The sequence below is a fragment of the Agelaius phoeniceus genome, chromosome 2, assembly GCF_051311805.1.
Source record: "Agelaius phoeniceus isolate bAgePho1 chromosome 2, bAgePho1.hap1, whole genome shotgun sequence".
NCBI lineage: Eukaryota > Metazoa > Chordata > Aves > Passeriformes > Icteridae > Agelaius > Agelaius phoeniceus.
Genome location: NC_135266.1, coordinates 61,448,542 through 61,469,662, shown reverse-complemented (window position 1 = coordinate 61,469,662; position 21,121 = coordinate 61,448,542). Strand labels below are relative to the sequence as shown.

Here is a 21,121-nt window from a genome sequence, read left to right as displayed (position 1 = left end):
ACACCATACACACCTCCAGTGTGTGTGGAGTGAGCACACATTCCAGAAATGAGCATTAATTCACGCTGGTAATTTTGGACATGGCTGATGTTTGTTTATTATTCTTACCCAAAAAGTGGACTCAAATCCAGCAGCTCAGGATAAGAATTGAGGTACAGGAGAACCATCATCCCTGTGGAGTTGAAGGCATGTTTGTTGCTGAAAAAGAGAAATGCTTTTACTTTGTCCCTTATCATGGGACAGCTGTAGGAAACAGGGCAGTTATTTATAACCTTCTGAATTTATTTAAACTGAGTAAACTGGCTGTGGTACACCTCTGCAAAGAGGAGGGGATGTGAGAGGAAGCAAGTGTAACTGTGTACTAGCAAAAGCCGTGTAGCTTTGGTGAGATTATTTTCACAACCAGTGTTATTGGCCCCCCAGCTTCATTCCCACTTTACCAAATTATTTTCAGAAGCAAAAGTCGCAACTACACCTCCCTTTGGAGTCTCTTTCTCCATCTTCCAACCAAGAAAGTGTTGGAGAGCCTCTCCTATTTTAACCTTTGGTTTTGTCAGGCCAGTGGCCCCAGTACCAGCCAGCCTACCTTGTGGGTCACAGCAAATGCCTGACCAAGATGCACATAGCAATGCACAAGGCAAAGCTCTCACTGGGGACGGAGCAAGGGCATCAGTGAAAACACACCCACCATGGACCTTGCTGAAATGAAGGGCAGCATTTCTTCTGGGTAAGCCTTTGCAGGGTTATGCAACTGATCTTAATTTCTGCAAAAGTTGAGGAAGTTGTTATGCTTAGCCAATTAAGTATGTTGGAGTGAGAAGAAGTTGTAGATATAATTGCTGGTGCTGCAAAAAGATGTCTTGAATTAAATTTGGGGTTGAGTTTTTGTTGTTGGATTGTTTATCTTTTCAAAGAGGGCGAGTCCTGCTATTTTTAAAAAATTATCATGAAGATTCTGGGTAGATGTGTGAAACTAGCATTATATATGCAGTATGCCTGCTTCTTAGTCTTCTAGATGAATTGGAAGAAAATGGTGAAGAGTCACTTCAGCATTGCTTACAGACAATTAATTTGGAAGCTTATGAGTCCAAGTGATTCAGCATTAAATGCTTCTTCTGTGATCTTAGTGGCTACTCAAGTTGTCTACTTTTTGCAATGACTATGATGATTTACCTGCTTTAGATGATTTACCTAATCTTTATTTTGATTTTTTTATTACTATTTTGAATGCTCTTAGCATTCTTGAGGATGTTCATTAGAGCAGAATTGTAGTGGTGGAGATCCTGCAGCTGGAGAAAACAAGAAGTTCATGAGCTGTCTTGTTTTCAGCAGTAGTAAGAATTGGCCATTATATTTTGCAAATTGTCAAGAGAAATAAATAGATTTATGATACATACAAAAGTATTGTGATGCCTTTTTTTTTTCCAAATATACTGGCATAAAAGCCAGTATATTTTTTGGTATACTGGCATTTCAATATCCATCAATTAAAGCAAAAGAATTAACTGCCACTGGTTCCATTGGGGAGAACTAATGAAGTTTACAAGAACCATTTTAATTAATGCATTTTTAATGTTAGTCTGTAAAACAGACTTAAAGCTGAGAACTTTATTTGTAGGCAGAACAATTATTTTCTTTCTGTCTTTGTTCTGAGAGGAATACAGTCTCAAATGAAAAGCTCAGCAAGTGGTGCTGTGTGACTCCTGGATGGAGGAAAATTCTGGGTCCCTGAGTCCATGTCCTCATTCATGTCCCTAAGGATGAATCCTTTTCAAGACTTTTGTTACCCTTGTGGATGTGACAGTAGTTAACAGCAATAGACACACAAAATTGAAGACCTTATTCTGCAGAGGAATTTAGACCTTAGATCTTGCAACAAGATCATTGTGGGTCTTCAGATCTTTCACATTTGCATTCTGGAGTCAATTGTGGAGTTGTCTGCTTCTCAGCTGTCAGGGCTGGTGATCCTGTTGGATCATGTGAACTCCTACACAGGCCAGAGGAACCTTAGCCCACTCTGGCTTTTATAACCATCCCCTCATCTCACCCTGGTAGGAATGTGGGCAGTATTTAGTCCCAAACAGGAAGAAATGCCTGTGGGCTCACAAAGAGCTTGTGAGTGCAGGCTGCCTGAATTACACCTTTCTCAGTGGAACACCTAGCAAATTCATGGTTCTGCACTTTACACTTACTTGTTGAGCTTCAAATAAAGGGTTTTGCATAGCAGCTTTTTAGCTTTTTTTTTTTTTTAAGGCCTCTGCCTGAAGAGTAGCTGTGGGATGTAAAGCTGTATATCCGAGGACCCACAGAGAGCATCTGCAACATGGACTGATTTCCACTGGTCCTCACCAGCCCCTTCTAGCACGTTACTCAATGTCCCTGGCAACAGAGTTAGTGTTTTCCCCTGACAGCTCTTTAGAGTTATTCAGATGTCAAATCCAGTATTGTGCTTCATTCCCCCACTTCTGTATCTGTACTGATAAATTTAACACTGTCAATCACTGTCATTTCTGAGGCCAACAGGCCTGAGACTGCCTGCTTCCATTGCTAGAAAACTTCTTTACCTCCCAAAATGTTGTGGTAGCATCTAAAATGCCTGTTGGGAGCTGCAGTTGATATTCATTCCTGGACAGAACCCAGGAGTTATTTGCAAAAGTGCTGTTTGGGACAGGTCAAAACTATTTCAGGAATAGTTACCACACTGTAGATGCTGAGTTGCCATGCTAAGAGTAGTGCTTGGTGCTATTAAGCACACCAGTATGGGAGGAAACTGTTTTAATTAGCAGAGAAAAAGGTTTTTTCCCCAATGTTGTAATGGAACACAAAATACCCTCATAAGATCACTCCAGCTTGACCAGAGAGTCAGTGGTTCTCTTCAGACTGATGCTTAGGGGTAATCAGAACTCAGGCTAGCAGCCTGTTAGGAGGGTTCCTTCTGGGTCTAAATCTTGTATCTCCTTTTGCCTAGATGTGTTTGGAGGGTATCAAGATTCTCCTGTATTCAAGTAAATTTCTTCATCTCATGCTCTTCTTTTCTTAATGTTACTAAGTTTAGAGGAACACATTTTAGCATTTTTGATTTGCCCTTGAAGTTTTAGCAAGTGAATGAGATGTTGCTCCAGCTGTCTGTGTACTGATATGCTGGTTTCCTTGTGGAGATACTACTTTCCTTTCCAGAACATGAATTGAACAGTCCTCTCCCTGAATTCTCTCATTTCATGCAGCCTGGTTTAAGCTATACTCTGCATTGTTATGACTGCAGGTTTAGTATTATGAAAAATACCATTCAGACTTTGTCTGGTAACCCTAGGTGCATTGCTAGGCTTCCACAGAGATGACACACAACAGCTTAACATATATAAGACCTGGCTTGTCTTCCATCAGAAAATTCAGAAATCTGAGTCCCTTTCTTGTGATAGGAACACTTTATTAATGTATTACTTAATTTGGTGAAGTCAGGTGTTTCTCTATTCAAAGGCAATGCACAGTCTTGTTGAGGAACTTTATTTGCTTCCACTCTTGTAATCATCTTTTCTGATACTAAAACTGAGTAAGCTTTTCACCTATCAGTCTGCTGATCTGTGAAATTCAATGGCCTCCACCACATTTTTATGCAAATAATGAGAAATTCCACATACTCCATTTAATTCTCTTGTCATCAATAAGGAATTAGAGCAACTAGGTATAGCACCAAGTTGCCCCATATTTTTTCGCAGAGCTTCAGCCTTCTCAAGTACACTCCAGATTTTTTGTAGGAGTTCTTAGTCTTCCTGGTATAGAAATAAATTGTTATTTGATCAGTTTTAGCAGAGGTAGAGAAACACAAAGTCTGCAATTTAAATCTTCGTGTTCCCAAAATTATTCTGTGCAATCTTACCACTTAATAACTCATCTTTCGTGGAAAAAAAAGTGCTTAACACTTGTATAAGAAGACTATTAATTTGTTCAACCTTTATGTGTAAGTACTTTGTAGATCAGGGAAAACAATGTTTCATCTGGTCCTTTTTTTTACTGTGCATTGTCTGAGGTCTGTTAACTACTCAGGTAATGGAGGAAAGGGAGTGAACTGGGAATGGTGAGACTCTAAAAGCCTGAATTGCTAGAATTTGAGCAAGGACTTTGTACCTGAAGTGGTAACATGTTTTTGTATTGTGTAGAGTAGCAGAGAAGAACTTGTGGTTTCTTGGTTTCTTGTTCCTTTTCCCAACTTCTTAATATATCACTCCTCACTGACCAGCAGTAAATACTTTACCAATAAAGTATTTACTCACAGTTTTAGATCATGGAGTGAAATATAAAACCCACTTGGTAGTCTGTTTCAGCTGTTAATCAAAATCAGTCTTCAGCAGCCAATGCTTTTTTTCTAAGTCTTTGGTAGTGGCATCTTCCCCTACACAGAGCTAGCTGGGTGCCCTGTGAGAAGAGTAAATCATTGCGTTCAATATCTCTTGAAGCACTTTTTCTGCTCTCACTTCAGTGCTTTCATGTTTTCCAAAGCTGTACACAGAAATAAAATTGCCTCTTTACTCTAACTCTGTTCCTTTGAGTGAGAAAAGACTTCAATATATGTGCCTGGGAATGCAGGTTAAGAAACCTATTCCTCACCACAGCACACAAACTCCCATCCTTTGTTTTTGTTTGTGACCTAGTTTAATTGTACTTGGTAGAAACTGTGAGCAAAGTGATGCTACTTTGAAACTCTGGGTTCATTAGGCATGCAGCTGGAAAAAGAAAATTGCCCTTGCCAGAATAAGAAATGAAAATGTTGTGCATTAACTAAAGACAAGCATTTTTTTCTTGTTACAAAATGCTTGAAAGCCTTTCTGCTTGATAAAGTAATCTGTTGTAAGGCTGCATTGTATTAACTGTGAAGGAAAATTCCTGAAAATGATCTTTTAAAATACTTAGCTGAGATTTATAGATCTCGTAGAAGGATTTGCAACAATTCCGTGAAGCAGTTGGCATCCTCATGAAGTCCAGTGATATGTGAGTCTGTTGTACAGGATCTTTACAATGAGGAAAGCATAGCCCTTGTACACCCCAAATATGCAAATGACCATCATTGTTTGCTTAAAAAATCATCCCAGCAAATGTCTTATTCACAGTGTGTGTTCTGTATCCTCTGTCCCATTTGTCTGTTTCCATAACCTTTTTTTTTTCTACCTGTGATGTTTTTCAGCAGACACATGATAAAATGTCTAGGCTAGATTCCAAGGGTGGAATAAAAAGCTGTGTTTATTTTTATGGAAGCACTAACAATTCTATTTGGATTGAATTTCTTCATAGCAAAACCAATGAATTACTGAACAGATTGGACGTGGGTTTGCCAAAGAGTGATTCCTGTCAGATTGCTAATCCTGGCCCAGAATCTACAGCATGGGTAAGCAAAACCATAGCGTGTGCTGTATTTTCTATCAGCTTTCCAGGTGCTGTCAATAGTGTAATGTTAGAATATCCTAACTGAGCTTAATTGCTGAGACCTAACTCAGTCAGTACCAAGGAGACTTTCTGGGTGAATGAGTCTGCCTACCTTGTCTCTTCCACACTGGCAGGGTATTCCACATAGTAGAGGACTACTCACAGATCTTTTTCTGATAAATGAGAACCAGATTTATATTCTAAAGTTAGATGGGAATCTTAAGTATGCCCTGTATCCATCCAATGGTGGTAAGCTTTTATGAAATCTCAATAAATTAATGTCAGCAGATGCTTTACTGCATTAAAAATTCAGTCAAAAGAGAAGTTTGTTTCTTACTGCATCCTAAAAGTGATTCCATACACTGCTTGGGGTCTTTGTCCCAGTTTGAAGTAGTCTGGTAAGTATCAGTGATTGGGAAATAGATAAAGTATTGCTTCAATTTCATTATTCTTACTGACTCTAAGAAGCTTTTCCACATACTATTAATCTCTTCGTGTCTAGATCAAGCTTTCCTACTAATGTAGAAAGTTTCAGTGAGGAGTATTAACCCTGAAAGAGAAGTATTTCTCCTGTAGGGATGTTTGTAATTGGGGAAGGACAGAGAACAGGGAGCCAAGCAGACGGAAATTAACATTGGAAGCAACTGGGCAGAAGTATGGAAGTATCTGATCTGGTCAGCCCTCTGCTGTATACAGCCTTGAGCACCAACTGTTGGGTAACAGGAAGGGAAGATTTGCCTCCATATTTCTTCAGATGACTTAGAAATGGAAAAAAAGTCATCTGGAAAAAAATTTCCCTTTATAGAAATTGATGCCAACAGGACACATGACACATCTGTCTTACCTCTAGTATCTCTTCCTGGTTTTCATTTCAGAAAAAGGAAGCTGATATTGAAAATAGGTCCCATTCCCCTTTAATTCTTCAGGATATCTTCTATCTCTGAAAACCCTAAAGACATTTTAGCAAGTGTGGGCAAATATGTAGCTAGAAAGTGCCAATTTCTGCCCAGCACTGTTGGACAGAAGGTCAATCATAGGAGAGTGGCTTTCAGAATGTATTTGGTAGTCCTGGGTGAGCAACCAAGGGGATATGGAAAGGAACAAAAGATGTCTTGAAACCACTTCTACCTCCCTCTTGAAGCTTCCAACACTTCAAACAGTGGGAGTTTGCTCTTTGGTAGGGGAGGCCTAGCTCTGCAGCTTTCATACGATGGGAGCATTGAACTGTGAAGACGAGTGAGCTCATGTCCCCATGACTGACTTGGATTTCAGCATTTTGGTGTGCTGTCTTCACATCCATACCAAAGTGGGTGGATGGCTGAAGGGGCACTGAACTATTTCAGTTGTACAGGTCCTACTTTTAGCCTTGGCCTTCTGCTTTGCCTACCTATGTGCAGCTTTCTCATTCCATGTTTTGACAGTTGTGCCAAATTACATTCCATAGTTCATCTTTCACTCTGCTCAGTGTCCAAGCACATAAAATACATCATTTATCTGTACTGTTCTTTAGTACTAGCTGACATGATACTTGTCTTTTGTGTCGCTGCATATCTGTAGCTTTGTGAATCAAATAATCACTTGTTCATAATGCAGCAATGCCGTTAGCAAAGTCTTCCCAACCAGCTTGGATGAGGTCCAGTCTATAGGCATACAGCCTCTGAGCCAGGAATCCAAAGGACGTAACCCGTGTGTTCTTATCTAAATAAACTTGGCATAGCACCAAATGTTAAACCAGTAGGAAAACTAGGACTAATTTGGATGTTACCTTGAACATATCCTTTGTCTGAAGTAATTAAAAGATTCAGGAACAATGTATTTGAAATAGCGAAGTGTGATAAGCTTAGGACATGCCTAACATGCATGCTAAAAGGGGGAATATACATACATATATGTGATTTTTTTTAATTTGAAAAACTTGTTCTGAAAATAGTCTGGGACAATGTGATGCAGATCAAAGTTTTTTTTCCCCTCACATCATTTCTTGGATAGAGATATTAATTTAGCACACCGAGCTCAACTATGCTTGCCAAATGTTACTTCACATCCATGAACAAATTTGACTTCTTTTGAATGTCTCTGTCATTGATGACTTTTTGGGCCTGCTTATTTACTCAAGCTCATAATTAATTTTAATCCTGTCTTTCAAAGTGTGACCAATCCTGTGTAGATTTTTATTGTCTTCCAACTTGATTAACATATTCTCCACACAATTCTCCAAGCCATTATGGAGAGTAATGAATAATATTGGACCCAGAATGAGTCTCCCTGGACACATGTAGCAACTTCTCCCAGCTCAAAATTGAGCTATTAATAAGTGCTTTCTCTATTCAGTCTTTTTAGCAAATTATGTGCCTGTTGTTTTAATGGTGTTGTTCTGCATGCATATATCAAATTTTGGAAATAGTCTGTAGACCTGTAACAAATCCCTCACTTAAGTCAAACTGCACAATTCTTGTATTAAATTATACTGGCTCATTTTTTAGTGTGCTACCCTACATCTCTGCTCAAAGACTTTACAGTAGAAGTTCCAGTGTACAATATCTTAAGGATCCTCTAAGACCCTCATTGTAGGTTGGCTTTTTGCAAACAATTGCAACTTGTGAAAGACCAGGGCTAGTTATTGTAATGAAAACCTATTGCACAATTATTACATTATTCATGATGTGTAGTTCACATTTTCAATTTTCTTGATGCCTCACAAATAATAGCAGGTTTGATCTCTCCTGTTGCCCTACCTCCACAAAAACAATCCCGTGTTCCCTCTGTTACAAGGCCTTCATTCTGCTTTTTAATCTTGTAATATTTTCATAACTTTTCTTTCTTCCCAGAATACCCTATCTCACTAGCATATCTGCTGACTGTGTTTTCTGACTGCTCAGGATATCTTTATGGTTGTCAGTGGGACACAGAATAGCACTTGCTGTGACTACCAGGGGGTGATGCACAGGTGGACATTCAACCAAACTGAATGACTGAGAGGCTCTAGGCCGCTTCTTGTTTGAATTCTAGTCTTGAGACTAATCTGTTTCTTAAGTAACTGGAATCATTCGACCATTTGTGTTTGTTAATTACCCATATAACAATTTGAGAATAAGGTTTGGGAGTTTGGCCCTGCTCTCACCACACTAATATATTTTTATTTTCTGCTGAACAATAGAAAAGAAGCCATGCTTATAAGCAAGCTCTTCGAGAGGATGAAAACAGAAGATTAGAGGAAATGAGGCAAGAACAACAGAGGAAGGTAATTATACATTAGCAGTTTACATATTGTATCATTTTTGCATGCTGTGAAACCAATTAAATACACTGATTACTTGTAGCCTACGCACAGAGCTTCTCTTTAGCAAAAGTGATTCAGTCACTGTTTTCAAATATTGTGAGAGAGATGAGTCAAGCTGTAAAATTTGAACAGGGACAGAACAATTATCTTCTGAGTTCAAGGCTGTTTGCATCTGGAAAATGAGCTCCTTTTCACCTCTTCACTTGAATAATTGTGCAGAGGGCTTTTTGACCATGGCAACCGATTTCATAGGCTAAGGAAACCAGCTTGCTCTCTTGCAGGCAGAAGTCATCTTACTGAGGAATTAAGGATGATCTTTCTGAATTGTCTCTTTCTAGAGAATTGAGGGCCATGGGCCCTGCTTTTTCAAATGGGGATGTGGAAATGATCAGATTTCCTGTTAATTACAGTATGCCTCTCTGTGCCCTTGCTGACTACCTAACTAAAGAGTTTTGAATTGTCTAAAAAGCAGGCATACCATAAATGCAACATTGAACTCCATATAAATAAATGCATAAATGCATAAATGCATAAATGCAACATTGAACTCCATATGCTGAATATGCATCATGCATTGCCTGACCAGTAATCCCTCTGGTATAGATTTGGGTACCATATCCACATAAAGTCCATCTACCAAAGGTGATGACACTCTGCAAAGTTACCTGTCTTGGCTGCAGGTTTGACTGTGAAAGCACAGGGAGGGCAGCACTTGAAAATCTAGCAAATAATTTGAAAATATATGAGCAAGTGCTGAGCCACTTGCTGTGCCTCTGCTGTTACTAGCATCCAAATTAATGTTAAGCTACTTCCCCAGTGGGAGAATTTTAGCACAGCAAATTCCATACACTGAGTTTCTTCTAGAACTGGAGAAGTTACTCATTCCCTGTCACTGATATCTTTCTTTGCATGTTGGGGATGTGTCCTTATTTCACAGTATTCTAATAACTGTAATACTGGGAAAAAAAAAAAGGTGGGGCACAAGGGAGTCTCTTCATTGCTATCCCATCAGGTATATGCTTATTCCCAGAATGCATACAGAAGAAAAATTTTTGAAAGCCAGCCGGGATGGGTGTAAGGCTGGTTCCTGTTGTAGTCTGTGCATGGATCCTTCCAAAGAGAAAATAATTATAGATGTAAATTAGCAATCCCCTAATTCATGGGTTTGGTTTAAGGGACTTGTGTAGAGCTGTAGACTCTTCAGCAATTTCCATGGGTTGCTAAGGAGGTGTTGGCTGCTTCTAAGGCTGCTCTTGTTTGCTATGTGGTTCCAAGGTCTCCTTGCCTTCACAGTTGCTGCTACCTATTGTGCAGAGTAATGCACTACTTACAAACCCACTGTAAATAATATGGATTTTAAGGGCTTTAATAATTGTCCCTCAGATATATGTTGGCTCGTTTCTACTTCAAACTAATATTTATTAAAGTAATTGTGAATTCTGTCTTGTGTGTACCTCCTAGCACAGTGTAGCTATAAAATGTGTAGGTATTGTCAGTTCCCTTTTTTTCTTCAGAACAGGTTTTAGTATGTATTGCTTGATTTAGAAATTTTCAGCACACTTTGAACACTGCATCATATACACACAATATATTTCAGAACATTACTCCAAGAGAGGAGTCGGCATATTGGAAAGTCAGATACTGAGTTTTAATTTTCAGGTTGAATAGTTATTTAAAATAGTGAAAATTGAGGTTGGCTTTTTTATTTCTTAATCCTGTTTCTTCTTTTAGGGCTAGACAAATATTGATACACAACACATTCTCAGTTATTGATTTTCTCTATACATTTATTGCATAGTTTTTACTTAATGTTCCACTTAAATTGATTTTTTAAAAAAACTAGTCACGTGGTTCCATTCAGTTATAAAAGAAGCTTTTATCTAAGTACGCAATTTTATTTTAGTTTCTATTCCTACTGCTGTGCAGTTGCTATGGAAAATATCAAAGATGGGTCTGTTCTTATGCCTTCCCCCTTGCCCTGCAAGCCCAAATCTCCTTTGCAGAAAGATCTGCAACCTCTTGGGTGCGTTGCAGGCAGAAGGAGCTGGACAAACAAGCACACATACAAACCAGAGTAATACCAGCTGTGTTTTCTTCACAGTTTTAGCTAAAATTGCATGAGAAAACTCTCCTCTAAACAGAATTCCCTTTGTCACTGTTTATACACCTTAAAACTACATAAGGCTGCAATGCTGGGGGCTTGTGTATGTTCCCAGCACACCATTTTCAGCAAGCACCAATTTCCCTCCTCACCCTGAAGGGAGCCAGCCCCAGGGAGCTGAGGTAACACACCACATCACATGGCCCAGATCTCATCTTCTGCTTGCACTCTGTAGAGGCAGGAGGTGAAGGACATGGCTCCTTCCTACTCTGTGGCATGACAGCTGTGTCTGCTCCTCACTTTGGCTTTCATTCCCCCTTTGACCCACTGGGAAATTCAAATCTGTGTTTCGGGACAAGGGGAAGCAGACTGGTGTCTGGCATACCCCCTTAAATGTAGGACTGTAAATGTCTGAATCCTCTAACTTCCCACTTTTCAAGGCACAAACAAAAAATTATCCACATGCTGAACAGAAAAACCAGCTCAGTTTTTAACATAGTCCTGTCACATAAGGAAAATGCAGCTGAGAGAAGTTTTGACTTTAACTGAGGTTAACATCATGTAGAATTAATAAGGTTTGCAGCATGAGTATGTTAATTAAAAGCAAGTTAGTTTATTTATTTGTTTGTTTGTTTTTAACTTTTATCATTGCCAGGCTGAATTATTGGAATTTAAACAAAAGCAGGAAGAGGAAACCAGGACAAGAACACTAAAAAATGAACAGAGGAGGTAAGATGCAAAAAAAATGCAAAATACACTGGAATTGAATTTCCACGTGGAAAGGGTCTCAAAATTGCAGGCACTCATGTTTCAGAAGACTATTGCAATGAGGATCCCTGACCTCATCTCTGGTTTAGCTTTGCTTTCAAAGGAGCCACTAAGATCCATGATTACAGCTGCTCACTGCATGCAGAATGACCCAGAGTGCCTTTCTCACTTTTTTTGTCCTATCAGCATAGGACACAGCATAGAGTAGAAGCAATTAATAGTTTTATGGATGACTAATAGTACAGTAGCTTCAGCTGGGGCACACTTTATCTGTGTATCTTTATATGAACCTAGATATCTATAAATTTTTATTTTTACATCTATATTTTTTATTTATTTTACAATGGTCTACTTTGTCCATGCTGCATCTTGTGGCTGACTGTCTCTGAGGTTAGCAGGCAGAGCTGACCCTGGGACTTGGTATTGACTCAGATGGAACCTGCAGTGCAGCAAGGCCTTCTGCAGCTGCATTTCTTTGTGCCCCAGGCTCTGCCCCACTGCTGTGACCTCTCTGTGCTCCACACTTCTCATCTTCCACTTCTGTCACTTAACTGACTTTTCATTATCCTGAAGCACAGCTTTATTCTCAGCTTTGTGTTCTGCTGGTAAAAAGAAACAATGCTCAGGCTCAAAAGTAAAAACAATGTTTGTTTCTTTTTTTTAAATAATTATGTAAATATTTTAAAAAATGCCTACTTCTGTAGGCAACCACTCTTCAGACTGCTTTCATTTCTTTTTTTTCTCTAGGAAAGACATTGAAATAATTACCCACAGAAGTTAATGAAGGATTTTTGATTCAGTCCATCTCATATGCATAGAGAGAAATAACCCAGTATTCTCCTTTTTATCTCATTCTTACCAACACCATTGTAAAACATTAAAACAGTCATGTCTAAGCATGTGTGTCAGTCCTAAGCAGTAATCAAGGAGAAAAATACACAGTTTTCCAGAGAATCATAGAATGGTTTGGGTTGGAAGGGGCCTTAAAGGTCGTCTAGCTCCAACCCCCCTGCCATGGGCAGGGACACCTTCCACTACACCAGGTTGCTCAAAGCCCCATCCAGCCTGGCCTGGAACACTTCCAGGGATGGGGCATGCACAGCTTCTCTGGGCAACTTGTTCCAGTGCCTCAGCACCCTCATGGTGAATAATTTCTTCCTAATATCCAATCTAAATCTACCCCCTTTCAGTCTCCCTTGCCCTTTATCACATGCCCTTGTAAAAAGTCCCCCTCCATCTCTCTTGTAGCCCACTTTAAATACTGAAAGGCTGCTGTAAGATCATCCCACAGGCTTCTCCTCTGCATGCTGAACAATCCCAATGTGAAAATATTTAAAACAGATCGAGGAAAACTGTGTATTTGTCCATGCTTTCCAGATTGGTAGAGTAGTGCAAGAAAATGCTAGAATTTCACAGCTGGATGGAAGAGAAAGTTGTCAGCTGCATAAATTGTCTCTCCTAGTAACAAGCTTAAGTGTGTTCTTCCATTTTTTATTAGGAAATCAGTACCTATAGAAACTTTCCTTGTGCACTGAAAGCTGAAAGATTACCTAAGGTGACTTGTCAAAATATGTAATATCCCTAAAAAGGTGGGTGGTGGTACACAGGTCATCTTTCTATGGAGAATTTTGGTGCATTATGAACAGCAGCCAAGGTATGCCTCTTAATCCCAACAGGCTGATCCCAGGATAAGGATGCATCTGGTGAATTGAAAATTAAGTCCACCTGATCTCATGCCCATCCATGGTTATGCAGCACAGGCTTGAAAAATACAGGAAGATGGGCACTGAACAGATGGGAAGGGAGAGCCACTCACAGAATGTTTAATATCAGTAGTTTGTGAACTTCTCAGCTGCCTTCCATCATTATTCATTTTTTATTATACTTTAAGGGTAAATAATGCTTTCCTGGACCGACTCCAGAACAGAACAGAGCCTAATAACATCTACCACCCTGGATATACTGGACTACCTCAATAATGGGACCTTGGTAAGTTTTCTGGTACAGAATGGAGAAGAAATGAGATTGTTCAAACATTGAATTTTTCTCCAGACACTATTGTGTGTCTGTGTGTCTTTAGTCTGCCTGACAGAACTTACAGCCCTGGCTGGCTGTCCTTAATACCTTTCAAGAAGAAATTATGTCTAAAATATAAGCTTTTGAAATGGGAGGAGAGAGGAACAGCTGCTCTTGCAGCAGAACTCACTGGCCTTGTGTGTGAGGTACTCACTGCAAGGAGCCACATCCAAGATACTTCCTTAAGTTCAGAACAAGGATAGTGAAATCATTAGGGATTTTTTTAAAGTCTGTAAATGAAAGGTGCTTGGATATGCTATAAATATTTTAATATGGTATTGAAATTGGAGGCAAAAAATCCCATCTCTATATCTGTATCTATCTATTTACCTATATCTTTCCAGGTACAGCTGTTCATTTTTTACCTACATAAAATTATGACAAAGAAGGCTCAACTACATTTCATTTGAAGTCAGTATTTGTAAGGATTTTTGAAGAAAAGATATCTTGGCTGTAATCTATTAAATATCCATTAATTTCTTCAACTGTCCCAATGAGACATTAATGTGACTGTTGTTTAGAATTGCACTTTTCAGTATAAAAAAAAAAAGTAATTATATGTATTCCCCATCATGGAATTTTTCATTAGGCTGAAATTCTATTGATGAAAGGACCCTAGTATGGGAATTGAAGAGTTAGGAAGACTGAGAAGCAAAATGATGAGTCTAAGAGAATTTAGTGTGTGTGACAGTGTAGAGGAAGGTGTTTAGTTGATAAAATTTAAAAGCTTGAATTGGATTTGTTGGTGAGGATGTGTATGTTAGCCAGTGAATACCAGGAAGAGTTCAGTTCAAGCATCTCCAAAGTCAAGGCATGGTTAAAAAGCAGTTATTCTTGCTACTGGAATCTTCCATGTACTGGAAGTGGGAAAAGGATGTCTTCATCACTACAAGCTTTGAGCAAGCCCTGGGCTCAGGAGCCTTGTACTGGTTCTTGCTCTTGGTGAGAGGAGACAGGACATGCCAGCTCAAGCTCCCATCAGGTCTATGAGCAGACATTAGCAGCTCTACTGATCTGAAACACCAAGCATGTCAGGCAGTCCAGAAGCTGATGGAAGCCAAGTTACAGATGTCCAGGCTAGTTAAAGAGTGTGAGTAAGAGAGCACAGTGTATGGCAGGCCTGAGCCACCTCCTGAAGGACAGCATGTCTGCAGATAGCAGAATTAGAGACTGCAGGCGGGACACAGCCACCTGGTACAGGGAAAGGGCAAAAGACAAAGTCTGATGGAGGGTGTCCGGTTAACAAAGGCAACAAGGGCACTTTGTGTCTTTTATCCCCATTAGTGTACTGTTTCCTGATAAGCTCCAAGGAAAATGTGTGACACAGCCAAGATCCCCAACATCTTACTCGAGCATCTCCATCAGAGCACCTGCCTTCACCCCTGGAAACCTTGCCATTGTCTGCAGAGGTGGCAGGGCTTTGCCTTTAGCCAGATGCACACACCCTCTTTCACAGGGTGAGTGTTGGTAGCACCAAATGAGTGTGCTCAGCCTAGGCACAGTTTTAACAACAGATGACTATGTGAGGGGTTTTTTTTAATATATAAATTCAATTAATGCATCAATACAAATGGAATAAAACCCCATGTATGGAAGTGATAAATGTCCTACTCTGTTATTTACTTAATGACTCCCAAAGAGCCTGCCTTGTATTGGGTAATGCTAGATCTATTTTTCCTTTATGTTATGACGTGAGATTTGAAGCCAAAACAGAGAAGGAAAAGATTAAAATATGAAAGAATATGTCATAATGGATAGGAATTAAAAAATGGGTATTGCTAACAAGTACAAGAAAGAAAAATAATCTCTCAAAAGATAGGCTGGAGGCAGCAATCTTAGTGTCTTTGATTATACCAAGATTCTTCTCCTTTCCTTTGGGATTTAAAAAAAAAGAGCTGAACTCCAGGCAGGGCTTACAAGTCATGTAGTCTGCAGCCAGGCATTTTACATTACAAGGAAGCTAACTGAAACAGGTCCGACTATATACTAAGATTATAAGAAGGTAAAAAATTCCCAAAGTAAAGACCTGAAGGTAATTTTTGAGCCTCTTCCATCTGTGCAATGGCACCAAAGAGGAAATATTTGTTCTCTTTCCCTCTTGTATTTTTTTCCCTGTTTGAACTCTTTACAGTCACAAAAACTTCACACTTAACAGAAACTGAATGTTGTGCTCTATTGTTGATGTACCTACTCTATTTTTCACTGTTGGTTCTATTAGCCTGGTTTCCTAAAGAAATGAAGTTTGTACGATCACGCTGTCTGTGTGCATGTAATAAGATTTCCCAGCTGCTGGCCAATCTTAGCCAAATTTGAAAGGGATTATAAGTCTCAGAGATAATTAAATTTCTGTGTGTTTTGTGAAAAGCAGTGACTAGCATAGGAGACAGCCTAAAACAGTGCCCACTCTGAGGGGTGGTGCATTCTCTGCATTGTTTGACTGCAGCTCTCTGGCAGGTCAGTGTGGGCACAGCTCCAGAGAAGCTGCAGCTCTGCCCTGCTTTCCTGGGGACTAGGGGATTCAGAAAGGAACATGATATCACAAATGGCATGGAGAAAAGGGGAGGAGGCTGAATATATTGTGTATGTCTGGGAAGAGGGCAGGAGAGCAGTTACATTGTCCAATTGTCCCCTAAGCAATAGGAAATGAGTTTTCATTAATTCAAATCCCCTCCAGACATTTTGGTTTTTTATTAGGAATATTTATAAGCTGTTATATCAAGAAGGATCTTCATGACTGTAATTTCTCCTGCCTTTTTGATTATAAATGCCAGGGCACTCTCTGGGTGGCTTTGTAGTTTCCATTTTTAATGGGAAAACAATATAATGAAATTCCACTTCTATCTGTGAGCTACTGCACCGTTGAGAAAGCCGGGAGTCTTACTGTATGCTATCAAGAAAGTTTTAATGCCCTTTGCACTGCCTTTGGCATAAGGATAAACCTTTCAAGATAGGAGGATAAGAAAATTACCATTGTCCTTTCAATATCCAAGTTTAACAAATAAGATCATGTAATGGAATCACAGAATGGTTTGGGTTGGAAGGGACCTTAAAGATCATCAAGTTCCAACCCGCCTGCTACAGGCAAGGACACCTTCCACGAGATCAGGTTGCTCAAAGCTCCAGACAACTTGGCCTTCAGCACTTCCAGGGATGGGGCATCCACAGCTTCTCTGGGCAACCTGCTGCAGTATTTCACCACCCTCACAGTAAAGAATTTCTTCCTAATTTAATCATGATTCATCTGGGACTTAGAACTGAGACAGTATTAGTTCACTGTTTTGGCACAAATGATCAGTAAAGCACTTTTGTTGTTGCAAAATAATAACTTTTAAACAGTTGCACATTTTGTTATTCAATGCCTCATGAGATTTGCCCATATCCAAATATGTCGGGATTTGCAGAGACCAAAATGTGCAACTGCACATGCATGGCAAGCCTGTAACAGAGACCTTGTTAATTTTTTGCATGAAAATGGGGCACTGTCAAGTACCCTTTTGTTTATTCTGTAAATGGGGAGAGGTCACATTGTGAACATATGAAATTTATAGGTCTACTCTTCTTCAATTAAATACTAGTTGTCTTGCTGAAACTCTCTGAGCCATAGCAAACCCAGAATCTAGAAGGCAAGGTGACATATTACATCTTCCTGTCTCATGTCTCCATTATAGCCAGTGTGATGCATAAGAATGAGAAATGCTCCCTCGAGCGCTGACTCTGCTCTTTCAGTGGATGCATAATTCTAGATATTTGCTGTGCAAAGCAACTATGCCCTGAATAACCAGGTGTAGTGGGACAGGAAACCCCATTCTCTTCCTTTCCCATGTGCAGAACAGGAACTCAACGAGATGCTGCGTAAGTTTGTTTTGAGGAAATATGATTTACGGATAAAACTATTTTGAATAAACATGGTTTGTGGGTTTGCACTTTGTTTAGTTCTTGCAGCATGACCCATGGGAAAGTTTCTTTGGAGTCTCAACCAGCACTTGATTTATGCTGTGTATGACCAGTTGAAGAGGGAACAAGTCATGAAGTTTACTGTTGCACAGCAAAAAGAGCCCCAGCTCAAAGGCCCCTGAAGTCACAAGGCCAGCATGCATGTCACAGGTTTTTGTAAACAATCTGTCTTTAATATACTTTCAGAAGGATCAAGTTGCACTAAAAATGCTGCTTTCCCAGAACAAAGAAAACGCTTTTACTTAACATGGGAATATTGAGAAAAGAATATTTGTATAAGAAGGTTCCAGAATGCAATCCGCAATGGTTACATTTGTTTAAATGAATAATGTGATTTGCTAACTTAGCTTTAACTTGGTTAGTCTATGCACAATCTGAGTTTAAAAGGTTATTAATTTGTTTCCTAAAGCTGGTTGTTTTCTTGTTTGTTAGGTTTTTTTCTTTTTACTGAAAGTAACATGCTTATCTTTCCTGGCAGAAAATATAGAAAATACTTAGCAGAAGTATCAGCATCAATAAAGGGACATCAGATGAGTAGGTCCAGGCAGACTATAGCTCAGTTTAGTGACTTAGCTCTGGCAAGGCTGTCAGACATCATATGCAGATGTGTTTCCCCTGCCTTGATCTTGAGCCAATCATTCTTTGCTTTGAGAATCCTAAATGAGAATAGTGGCAGTCTAGGCAGGAACAGAAGAAACTTCTCACTCTTTCAAATTGTTTGAGTTTAAGGATTGAAGAATCTGAAGATATTTGAAATACTTCTAGATTTTTTTTCCCCCAGCAGAAGCAAGATATGTTTATCTCTTGAGTCAATACATCCTGCTATTTATTTAGAGTTCAAATCAAAGATGTTTCTTTCTAGGACTGAAATCTTGGAGAAGAGTTTGCTTGTTATTTTAAGTGGAGTTTCAAAACAACTTCAAATAATCAAGAAAGCACCACACAGATAACCATAATTCCTTGCATGAATATGTGATTGTATTGCACATTGTACTGTACTAATGCACTTTTTATTTTTATCCAGGAGTCAAACTACTTGGAATAAAGGAGGAGCAAGGTAGGAATAATGGATTTGTTCTTTTTAGGACCAATGTCAGTATTAATTTAGTTTTGAATTTGACATTTCATTATGACAATTTTTGTAGTTTAATTTTGAAACAATATGAGAAGGGATCTTAAAAGAAATGCATTCCAACTCTGTGTTTGGAGGCCATGCAATGGCACATATCTAATCTGAAACATGATTTTTGTAAAGAATTGCAGAGCATGTATTGCAGGTAAGAAGAGCTGATGATGGCATTGAAGGCATCTTCTGGGAGTGCCTTGATATTTAGGCTAAAACTTCATTACAGCCATGTTCCTGCATCATAGACTGTGCCTAGATAAAGCTGAATGTGGCTGGGAGTGCAGGAGTGACTTAGTAAACTTTCAGTGTTCTTAAGTGAAATTGGGCCCTCTGCTTTAAAATGTTCTTTTCTTAAGACTCACTGCATCTGTGCTCCTTTCTGAAAGGGGTTCCCTACTCTAATTCTCAATTCTGATACAACTATGTCTGCAGAGCCTTTACTCCCAGGGTTGGAAACTTTTGAAGCAAATTCAGGAACTGGCAAAGGTTATTTGTTCCTTAGGAGATGGGTTTGACATAACTTTTTTTTTTTTTGAGACCTTGCATTTTATGAAAAGGAATTTAAAATAATCAAACTTTTAAAAGCCCCTTGCTTCCAACCCTTCTCCCACAGATCTAGATATGAGACTTCATCATTTGCTACTCCAACAGTTATGTTAGTACTTTTACAGTAGGGCTTTATTCTGAAGACAGTATCTAAATAATATTGTTGGCTTCCCATGACTTGTCTTTTCAGTTTTATAAGTAGAATTTTTATTAAAAATTTACTCAAATTCACTCAAGAAATGATAATGTGTAGATAAAGGCAATTCCCTGGAGGGGCATAAATGGCTATTTTTTGCAGTCCACAGTTCTACTACGTTTTATAAGCTGTGGACAGCTGAAGGACTTCAACACATTGGATCCTTTGGTATTGGTATAATACCAATAATGTATTTACATATGAACTGTACAAGAAATATGGATGGGTGTATTTTTAAGCCTTGTTTTTCTGTTGTTCTTAAAACACATTTCCGCCTGCTATGTCAATATAATGTTCAAAGAGTTACTAATATGTCTGCAGATAATTAGGACATTTTGTGAATTAAATTTACAAAAAGATAGAAATCCCTTCATGAAGGCTTTGCATAATTAAAAGCTAAAACCTGTTGGAAGAAAGGGAAGACTTTATTTTCCAGTGGAATTAATTCTTAAGAAGTTGACTTTGAATTTTGTTTTTGTTGTAAAAGATAAATTTTAATTCTTTTTTTCTCGCTCTTGTTACAGGTTATTGCAGAAATATTAACTTTTATCTGGCCTAGGCCAAATTACTTCATAAAAGCTCCAAGAAACTGCTCTTTATTGTGAATCTGTTCTTACCCTGACTTCAGCTGCACACCCTCTTCATGAGCAATCTGCAGAGACTGGTTTCTAGCTGTCATTAGTCATGCATACATATTTGAAACAGCTGATTATGAAAGTTCTATTTAATTTTTAATAAGAATATGTGTAATTTTTTTTTCTAAATTGTTTTGCCTCATGGAGAATGTAATTATCCCAGTCTTCACAATCTCTGGAAAACAAGACATAAGTGACTGTAGAAACTGCAGTATATCTGTGTTTACTTGCTGCTCTTTACCCAGAAAAAAAACCATTTCAGAGACAATCTAAAAGAGCAGGTAGAGAGGGTTTTTTTGGGAAGAGAAGGAGAAATGTTGCTGGGCTTTTGTTTGTTTGTTTGTTTTCTGTTTGTTCTTGTGGAAGTTTTGTGAAATTATTTTACTCTTGTACTCAATAGTAGACACTCAAGAAGAAAAATATGCATTCTAGACAGTGTCTTTTAAATAAGTTCTTAGAAAAATACACAACATGAAAGAAAGAAATAAAGCTTGAAATAAAACTGAAATGTGTTTGATCTCTTCACACCTTTTGTGATATGATGTAGTGTCTTTTCTCTTTGTTTTACCATGGTAACTTCTGTTACAGGAGTGGGGAGCACTACTCCAACATTAGCTTTAGTTTCCTGCTTTTCTTTGTCCCTCTAGTCCAGTGGAATTTAATTTGTGTCTCCCTGTCTCTGACACAGATGACAACCTTTTAATGCTTTCTAAAAGTCATCATATATGACCAAGGTACTTCTAATGTAAAAGAAGGTTTCACAGTGCATATTATGTAAACCATGCAGAAATGAAAAAGTATCTGTGGCATTTGCAATTATGTCTTAGGCTGAGTTAAAGGTCTCCAGGGCAATTTTGTTCAGCATGCAGGCATGATATTTTTCCATCACCCTTGCAATATGGAAACTTCATAATGAGTCACCTGAAGGTTTTTTTGAACCACGGATGTTGCTATGTTTGCTGCCCCTTGTGGAACACTCTGTAGCAGTCTTTGGCTCAAACAATTACTCAAATCTCTCATG

At 38.8% G+C, this 21,121-nt stretch overlaps 1 protein-coding gene across 2 annotated transcripts in view; it reads left to right on the top strand.

Annotated features, from left to right (window-relative positions):
• EPSTI1 (epithelial stromal interaction 1) overlaps positions 1–20,608 on the top strand; it is a 50,146-nt gene extending 29,538 nt beyond the window's left edge. The window contains exons 7-12 of one of the 2 annotated variants that reach the window (XM_054627929.2): positions 5,287–5,380; positions 8,576–8,659; positions 11,455–11,528; positions 13,459–13,556; positions 18,622–18,654; positions 19,990–20,608. In XM_054627929.2, coding sequence (XP_054483904.2) covers positions 5,287–5,380; positions 8,576–8,659; positions 11,455–11,528; positions 13,459–13,546 — 340 coding nt within the window. In that variant the 3' untranslated portion in view covers positions 13,547–13,556; positions 18,622–18,654; positions 19,990–20,608. The other variant, XM_077173666.1, reaches the window with a different exon arrangement.
• Positions 20,609–21,121: the final 513 nt, after the last annotated feature.